Source organism: Prenolepis imparis, unplaced genomic scaffold (assembly GCF_030444845.1).
Source record: "Prenolepis imparis isolate NDT839.2.m4 unplaced genomic scaffold, iyPreImpa1.0 SCAF_15, whole genome shotgun sequence".
In the NCBI taxonomy this organism is placed as follows: domain Eukaryota; kingdom Metazoa; phylum Arthropoda; class Insecta; order Hymenoptera; family Formicidae; genus Prenolepis; species Prenolepis imparis.
Window position 1 is genome coordinate 6,238,399 of NW_028141173.1, and position 9,793 is coordinate 6,248,191.

At 26.5% G+C, this 9,793-nt stretch overlaps 1 protein-coding gene and 1 long non-coding RNA gene across 3 annotated transcripts; one reads left to right on the forward strand and one right to left on the reverse strand.

Annotated features, from left to right (window-relative positions):
• Nucleotides 1–1,470: 1,470 nt before the first annotated feature.
• Nucleotides 1,471–3,369, reverse strand: LOC145946088 (pro-resilin). The gene is made up of 3 exons (XM_083055487.1): nucleotides 3,331–3,369; nucleotides 2,720–2,839; nucleotides 1,471–2,067 (listed from the first exon to the last, which is right to left on the reverse strand). Exons 1-3 carry the CDS (start codon nucleotides 3,340–3,342, stop codon nucleotides 1,816–1,818), a joined length of 384 nt encoding a protein of 127 aa, XP_082911613.1. The 5' UTR covers nucleotides 3,343–3,369; the 3' UTR covers nucleotides 1,471–1,815.
• Nucleotides 3,370–5,774: 2,405 nt separating this feature from the next.
• LOC145946152 (uncharacterized) lies at nucleotides 5,775–9,068 on the forward strand. 2 transcript variants are annotated; one of them, XR_014426998.1, is made up of 4 exons: nucleotides 5,775–6,122; nucleotides 6,463–6,642; nucleotides 6,720–6,903; nucleotides 8,436–9,067. It is a non-coding gene; the product is annotated as an uncharacterized LOC145946152 (long non-coding RNA). The 2 variants fall into 2 exon arrangements; XR_014426999.1 differs by lacking the exons at nucleotides 5,775–6,122; nucleotides 6,463–6,642; nucleotides 6,720–6,903 and adding exons at nucleotides 7,150–8,096; nucleotides 8,168–8,341 and having other exon boundaries at nucleotides 8,436–9,068.
• The last annotated feature ends 725 nt before the right edge of the window (nucleotides 9,069–9,793 follow it).

A 9,793-nucleotide genomic window follows, 5' to 3' on the forward strand; every position in this document is an offset into this window, starting at 1 on the left:
TGATTAAACAAATAAATTACGTGAAAAATGCCTTAGTAGAAGACAATTACTCATTAATCATAATAATTACAGCATCAAATAGTTTTCCGATATCGATTGCAATCTCGTTTAGAAAAGAGGAATTCGGAGCATCTTGCACATTATTTTACAGTGTCGGCGCGCGAATGATAACAAAAGACAATAAAGCGCGTAAACAATAGCGCGCTAGATGACACAAAAGCCATAAATACCATGTTAATAATTCGTTGTCGAAATATTTTAGTATATGACATATATATGCGGTATATTAAATTATCAGAATAATATTTTAAAATTAGATTAACAATTATCAAGTTAGATCAATTATTTATTATTAAACGATTAATGTGTATCATATATTGTTATAATTGATATTGCAATTCGATTGTATTATTAATTCAAATTATATTCAGATCTTGCACCATCAACGCGATATATATTGTATAATACAAACTCGTCTGACAGTTTTTTCAATGCTACACATGCTTACTTGCAGACAAAATATTTCAATAATTTTATTAATAACTAGTTTTTTATATCTTTTCTTTTCTAAAAAAGATTTGTAAAATCGATACTCGCATATATCGAAATTTATTGTTGTCGCTTTTCCGCGATACTCATTATGTCAAGATTCGCGTTATATGTTATATTTGTAACATTGAGCTGTCATCGCGAGGGTTAACAGTTCGACAGTTTGTCCAAAATAAAATAAAATAAAATAATATTATGTTTTAAATAATATGTTATAATACTTATAAACTCGATTAATATTTTTCACAGTTATCAGCTGATTACTGTCAAAAAATATTAATCGCGGATAAAGTATTATAACATATTATATTACTTGCAAAATATTATTATTTTAATTATAATAATATGCTGTAAATAATATATGTATACTATATACATATAATATATATATATATATATATATATATATATATATATATATTTATAATATCTACTTTGTTCGCGAATAATATTTTTTGACAGAAATCAGCTGATAACTGTGAAAATATTAATCAAATTTAAAGTATTAAAATATAATTTAAAACATATTTTTATTTTATTTTATTTTATTTTATTTTGGACAAACTGTCAAACTGCTAATTTAACCCTCGCGATTACAGTCTCTCGATGCTATGAATTTAAAGCAAAACGTGAATCGAGGCAGCTAATCAACATCGCGAAAAAAAGACAACAATACTTGCGAGAATCAACTTAACATTTTTTAGAAAGGGATGCTAGAGGAATTATAGGTTTGTAATGCATATAGTTCACGAAATGCACATATGTGCACTATCGACGTCATATACTGTGTTTACTCTTAATATGACGAGAAATTTAGAAATGTTAGTATTGCACACATACACACGTGTATAATGTTTAAATTAAATTATTAGATATCAGAAATATCGAAGAAAATGAAGAAATCTCTTTATTTTCCTCCAATTATTTATTACGCATTATAAATAAAATTATAGTTGTCATTGTCTCGTTGCGTTTCGTTTTTTTCTTCTTCAAACGAGAAATTAATCATCCGTATTGCGTCTGTTAAATTATTCGGTGGATCGCGTAACTATATATATATATATATAAGTGCTCGCAGATTATTATTCATCCTTCTAGCATCCGACATATTCATTAATTACTCGACAACTCTATTGATTGCGAAACACGATCGGGCTCGTGATGTATTTATATATAAGAGTGTCTTTACAATATAATATAGTATCTTAATCCTTTTTGGAATGCGTTGAAGATCGGTGTTCTTAACGACGAAAAAGAGTCAGGATCTTAATATCTGTAACCCTCCTCTTGTCCTCCTGGTGCAGGCGCGGCGGGATAAGACGCGGTACCCTCGTATCGAATCATCGGTCGATATCCGGCCTGATCGGCGATGTAATCGACAATCTGGGTCCTACCGTCCGGCAAAAGCACGTGATAAGTCCCGGTCGCCTCCATGTCTTTCCTCATCTCGCGATGACCAAAATCCAGACCCACCGCCGCGTCTTGAACCTCGTACGAGAACTCGTAGTTCGCCGGATCCTATATCGATTTTATTAAGAATGATTCTCAACAACGTGTTCAGAAAATATCGCAAAAATTATATTCCAGGAATAAAAAAAAAATAACTGATGCGTGATAAATTTCTGGTACTTAAGGCTCCTGAGTGCTCACCGCGGCCATATTGGAATCGTGATGTCAGAGGCGAGAAATAACACGTTGAGATTTCATTAGATGCCATTTCTAAATAAAAACATATTTGCATAAAATAACACTTAAGATCTCTTTAATACACTTGTAAAAAACGCCGAAAACTATCCTTTTCCCTTTATAATCAATCAACAGCTGTAAAATGTAATATTATGAGGCCCAGTCCGTCTGGTCTTTGCACATGCGCAGTCATTCCGCCTGTCAAAGTCTGATATCTCGATCATTTTACGTTGTTGATTGACTGTCAAGGGAAAAGAATAGTTTTCGGCGTTTTTTAGAAGTGTATTAAAGAGATCTTAAGTGTTATTTTATGCAAATATGTTTTTATTTAGAAATGGCATCTAAAAATTTTTAGCGTGTGTTTTCTCGCCTCTGACGTCACGATTCCGACATGGTCGACAAGGTACCAGGAGCCTTAAAGATACTTTTTCTCGTTAGAAAAAGAAATTTTTTTTTGTCTGAACATACCGTAATACATACTTACACCGGCCCAATCGTCCGGATGACCTCCTCCTCCTGGAGCTGGTCGAGAGCTGGGCGGAAGATAGGCTGGGCCTTGAGGTTCATTCCGAACTCCTATCAAGACCATCGCTAAAAGTATCGCCTGTTCGAAAGAAGAGCGTGGAAACTTGCACACGTTTGACAAAATAAAAAAAATCTTATTTTAATTAACGCGAAGTGGTGATTTCACATAACAGTGCAAAAGTTATTTTACGTTTTGTTCAATGAAATAACTTACAATAATAAAAAAATTGAACTAAAAGAAATATTTAAATAAAATTTTAACAAAAATAAAAGCTAAAGTACATTAATTTATATACTTTTATGTCATTGAATATTAGTTTGGAATTTTATATACATTTCAGAAAAATATTTTAATAAATTTGTTTAATAAATTAATTATTTTACATTTATATCACATAAATGATGAAAGTAATTTTTAGTTATTATAGATATAATTATCATTGAGAGATAATTGAACGGAAAACTGTGTACGCAGCTCTTGTTCACTAATTTGTGTAAAATCTTGGGCGAAACTTTATCGAATTCTACGAAATGCTTTAACGAGAAGCGCGTTTGTAATCAAGTACCAACCTTCCGAATCATTAGCAATTCGGTGGAATTTTACAAGCGTCCGCGAAACTGAGATGATTCGACGCAAACGGTTCGGTTTTATAGCGGCCAATTCGATCGCGACGGAGATGGAGAGATGGAAGATGCAATAGTTATTTCGAGGAGCTCTCTAATATGCGCGATCGCACAACCGCTAATTACGGCTAATAATAAAACCGCAGATTTCTGGCGGCTCTAATCATTCGTTCGTCATAATTGCAACAGTTCCTGATTCTGTGCAACGCTATTGTCGTATCGAGAAGCAGACGAAACCGCGTCTCTTCCCCTTGATTGAAATTCTAGGAGACATCCACGTGTGTGTGTTATACATATATATACATTGTATTTCGGGCTTAAATTATTCTCAAACTTTATAAGAAAAAAAAAATAAAATAAAATTCTATGCTATATTATATAATATATTATATATATTTATTTATAAATTTAAAATTTATTTAAATTTAAAAATTAATTATTTAATTTTTTATTATATTTAAATTAAATTTTTACATTAAATTAATTTTTTATTATATCTAGATATAGGTATATGTTGGTGATTTGTTAAATTATGACGTGAAAATCACGTTTGGCAATTTTCCACGACTGATTCGTTAATAGATTAGAACTACTATATAATTTGATCTTACTCAACACAATAAGTTAAATTAATAATTCTTCTTTCGATTGCGTCATCCTCTTAGACAGACTTGCGGCAACGTTTAAACATTGCAAAGTATTATTAGATATCGTAATACACACACCACCACAGATATTGAATTAATATTGTGATAAACGATACAACTCATTATCTATGAGATAAAATAGATGCTTTCTTCTTATTAATTTCTTTACGAGTATTTAAAGAAAAGTATTGTATATTAAATACGTCTTTCAAATTTGATAACAGATATAGACATTAAATTTATCACTTAATTTATCAGCTAACAATTTAAAAAGAGATAATTATATATTGTGCGCAACAATCTTAAATATTGCCCTAATAATTTATAAACATGTAATTGACCTTTAAGTCTATTTACGTCAAATTGTGTATCGATTCAAAAATTATGCAGATATATTTAATTATTGATATGTCTTAAAATATCTAATTTAAAATTTTTCATGTTTACGTAGGTAATGTTTAACTAAATTGATGAATGTTAAAAAAGCACATATTTGTATCAAGATATTTGTCATTAATTTTATCTATGAAAATATAAAAAATATAAATATCTCTCTTTTTCCCCTTCTTTCCAATCGTGAAAATTTCTAAAATTGAGTTGATAAAATTCTAAAATTTTATATAATAAAACTCTATAATAACTATTAAATTAATGTATAACACTTCAGTTTCGAGTTCCTGTTAAAATTCTGCTAAAACACTCTTGTTTTTTATTTTAAAAAAACTAATTTTATTAATTTTACAAATATATATTTCTTTATTAGTATCGAATGATTCAAACGATTCAATTATTTCCCAGCAATTGCGATATCACGCTATGTATTTATTAGACTCATCTCTAAACATATACGCGCGAATAAAACTATAAAATTGTAAAGGATTATTAAAATATTATTATTAAAGAGAAAGAAAGAGAGATAAAGAAGAAGAGAAAAAGAAAGACTAAAGATTAAAATATTTCAATGTAAAATAATGTTGCAGCGATACTATATAAACAAGGTTGAATAATAACTAGTTAATGAGTTAAAAGTTAAATAAAAAAGTTAAAAAGTTAATAACTTTTAACTTAGCTTAATTATTTTAAAATGAGTTAATGTTTAACTTAAACTAGTTATTTTTAAACTTAAACTTATAAATTTCTTTCCTATGTAAAATTAATTATATTAAAAACTTTTTTCATTTCTAAATATCATTATTTTTTTCTATAAAATCTTAAACATTGGACAATTAAAATTTTAATAACAATTAAATTTTAATAAGAACATCATTCTACGATGTATGTCATTTTTATACATATATTCTTCTATTATAAAATAAATGGTTCTATTAGATTTTATTTTTTTCATATTGTAATTACAAAGAAAAAAATACATTCTTATATAAAAAACAAAATTTCTTTGTTTATTTTGTTATTTTATATACATTTTTAAAAAAATTAACAAATCAAATATTAAATTTAAAAATGTTTAAGTTATGATATTTTAATTTAATATAAATATTAATGTTTTTATGAATTAACTTTAGACTTAATTTAATTTAATCTTATCAACCTTTAACTAACAGTTAGTTTTTTGTTCATGCAACTATTGACGTAACTAAATTAATTTTATAAGTTATTAACTTTAACTTAACTTAGTTAAAAAAATAATTAACTTACCCAACATTGCATATAAATTCGTATAAATATTGTAAATCGAGATTTTTCGTAATTGTATAATTACAAAGAAAAAAATACATTCCCTTTTCTAAAAAGTGCATGTTAAGTCGATTCTCGCAAGTATTGTTGCCTCTTTTCCGCGATGCTGATTGGTTATCTCGATGTGTGCTGCGTTGTACATTACTTCATATTGATAAAAGCCTGTCAAGGTTGAGCGACGCATTTTGACAGTTCAAATGTATATACGCATTTTGACAGTTCAAATGTATATATTGAGAGGTTAATAGTGTATTCAATTTGTGAATGCAATTATTGTGGTTTATATTATGATATACATGATATTATGTGTACATATCATTAAATTAAATTAAAGAAAATATAGATAAAGAAGACGAAGAAAGGAGGAAGAGGAAGTAGGAAAGAATAGAGAGAAAGGTATGTGTAGTAAAGTATATATATTTTATAAATGTAATAAATAAAGCATTATTTAATCCAATTTACATTATTTTATCAAGAGTTTTATGCGTTATTGTTGTGTAGATATTATTAATAAAGTACTATAGTTAAATATTATTAATGTTATTTAATTTTATTGATAATTAATATTATTTAATTTACTTATAGAATATTAAAATATTAAAATATTACTAAATTATATATTACTTCGTTAATGTTTAAATATTATTAGTTTTAATAAATTTTTTTATGTTTTATTTAAAGTTATAGAAAAGACCAATTATTTTTTTAATTATACCATTAATTTTATTACTCATAGATAGAGAAGAATAGAAAGAGAGAAAAAAGAGTAGGAAAAAAAAGAGAGAAAAAGAGAAAGGAGAAGAAGAGAAGAAGGCTTTTTAATTAAAATTGAAGAGAAAGAATAAGCAAAAGAAATAAAGAAAAAGGATTGATTGAATGACTGAAGGAAAAGAGAGAAGAAAAAATATAATATTAGGTAATATTTTTATTAAATTTTTTAAATGTTTTAATATTATTATATCTTTAATAATTTTTAAAATATTTTATTTATAGTTAATATAAAGGAGAGATGCATTATATTATTAATAGACAAAAATAGAAGAAGAGAAAGAGAAAAAGATAAAGGGAGAGTAGAAAAAAAAGCTTTATTTAAGATTAAAGAAGAGGATGAATAAGCAAAAGAGAAAGAAAAAAAGAAAAGAAGAAAAAGGAAAAGGGAGAAGAAGGAATATATTAAGTAATAAAATTTTTATTGAATTGTTTAAATGTTTCAATAGTATTATAATTTTAGTAACTTTTTAATTAATTTGTTTTTGTTTTATTTTATTAATGTTAAAAAAGAACCTAATTATTAATTATTAATTATTAATTATGTTATTAATTATATTATTAATAAATAGAGAAGAATAGAAAGAATGAGAGAGAGAGAGAGAGAGAAAAAAGAGTGAAAAAAGGAAGAAGAGAAAAAAGAGTAGATAGCTTTATTTAAAATTAGAAAAGAGGATGAATAAGTAAAATATAGGAAGAAAGAGTGAAAAAGGGTAAAGAAAAAGAGAAGAATGAATTTAAAATTAGGTAATAATATTTTTATTAGATTTTTTAAATATTTGAATATTATAGTTTTTTAAAATGTTTTATTTATAAAGTTCTTAATGAAAACATAAATTATATTATTAATTATATTATTAGTAGATATAGAAGAATAGAAAGAAAGAGACTAAAGAGAAAAAGAGTGGAAATAAAAGAGAGAAAAAAGAAAAGGAGAAAAAGAGAAGAAAGTTTTATTTAAAATATAAGAAAAGGAAATAAGAGAGTGAAAATGAATAAAGGAGAGAGAAAGAAAAAGGAAAAGTAGAAAAAAGCGAAAAGTTTTATTTAAAATTAAAGAAGAGATGGAGAATAAAAGAAAAAAGGTAAATGATTGAAGGAAAAGAGAGAATAAGGAATATATCAGATTATAATAATTATTAGGTATTAATTTTTTAATTGTTCGAATATTATTGTAATTTTAATAATCCTTTAAATATTTTATTTAAAGTTAAATGGGCTACTTTCGTGACAGAATTAAAATGTTCAGTTTAAAATGATCCGTGGCTATGATTTGTTAAATTTGAAATTTTATTAGAATCATCATAATTTCAGATTTGATCAATCACAGCACACTAATCACAGCGTACAATTCATTTTAATTTGAATTATTTTAATTTTGTCGTGTAAGGGCATAGGAGACGAATTATAATTATTAATTATATCATTAATTTTATCATTTATAGATAAAGAATAATAGAAAGAGAGAAAAAGAGGGAGATAGAAATACAGAGAAAAAAGAAAACAAAGCTTTATTTAAAATAAAAGAAGAGAAATATTAAGCAAACGAGAGGGAGAAAAAAAAGATTATAGAAAAAGAGAAAAGAAGGAATATAAAATAAAGTAAATTATCTTTAAATATTTTATTAAAGTTAAAGAGATGAATTGTATATTATTAATTATATTATTAATAGATAAAGAAAGAAAGAGAGGGAGAGAGAGAGAAGAAAAGAAAAAAAGATAAAGGAAAATGAAGAGGAAAAAAGGAGGAAGTTTTATTTGAAATTAAATAAGAAAAAGAGAATAAATAAAAGAAAGGGTGAAAGAGAGAAAAAGACTGAAATAGGAAAGAAGGAATATAATATTAAGTAGTATTTTTTCAGAATTATAAAATATAGTATTAAATATAATTAATAAGTTTTAAATATTATTTATATTATTTATATTATTTAATTTTTTAAGGTTCCTTGGCATTTGCTGCGGCCATGTTGGATTTTGACGTCGAAGGTGAGAAAATACACGCTAAAAATTATTGCGTGCTATTTTTAGATAAAAAAATATTTTGATGAAACATAACTTCAGATGGCTTTAGCATACTTTAAAATAGTCCAAAAACTATTCTTTCCCTTCGAAAATCAATCAACAATCGTAAAATGATCGTGATGCAGATTTTGTCATACGAAATGCGCAGATAGAAATGAGTTTCGACATATATTACCGCGATATATGCATGCAGTCACGCATAACTCGTGATAATGTGCAGACAATGTACTGTTAAAATGTATATAAGATTAATTTTTTGCACGTTTTGAAATATCGAAAATTAAAATTTTTAAGCCGCAAATCCCATACGGCGCAGATTTAAATAACGTATATTGGACCAAAAAGATAGTACGCTGGTATGCTTATGGTACAAAGATAATCTGCAAATAATACATTATTGAAATATATATACGATGAATTTTTGGCTCGCCTTAAAATATTAGAAATCGATACTTTTTTTACAGTTGACCCTATGCGACACAATCTTATTCTATGTATATCAAGTTAAAACAATTGTACGCTGGTGTCTGTTTGGTACCAAATGATTCTGTAATCAATGTACTATTAAAATGTATAATAGATGAAATTTTGGCTCGTCTTAAAATATTAGAAATTGATACATTTTTGCCGCTGACCCTATGCGACGCATACTTATTTTATGTATATCATATTAAAAAATTTGTACGCTGGTGTCTGCATGGTACCAAAAGATTCTGCAATCAATGTACTATTAAAATGTATAATCGATGAATTTTTGGCTCGTCTTTAAATATTAGAAATCAATACTTTTTTGCGGCTGACCCTGTGCGACGCATCCTTATTTTATGTTTATCAAATTAAAAAATTTGTACGCTGGTGTCTGGTTGGTACCAAATAATTCTGTAATCAATGTACTATTAAAATGTATAATCGATGAATTTTTGGCTCGTCTTAAAATATTGGAAATCGATACATTTTACCGCTGAACCTATGCGACGCAACATTATTTTATGTATATCAAGTTAAAAAATTTGTACGCTGGTGTCTGTTTGGTACCAAAAGATTCTGTAATCAATGTACTATTAAAATGTATAATCGATGAATTTTTGGCTCGTCTTAAAATATTAGAAATCGATACTTTTTTGACGCGGACCCTGTGCGACGCATCCTTATTTTATGTTTATCGTATTAAAAAATTTGTACGCTGGTGTCTGCATGGTACGAAAAGATTCTGTAATCAATGTACTATTAAAATGTATACTCGATGAATTTTTGGCTCGTCTTAAAATATTAGAAAT

Coding starts and splice junctions, on each gene's coding strand:
- LOC145946088 (XM_083055487.1), bottom strand. Junction 2,068..2,719: donor ATCCGGACGATTGGGCCGGT/GTAAGTATGTAT, acceptor AAATCGATATAG/GATCCGGCGAACTACGAGTT.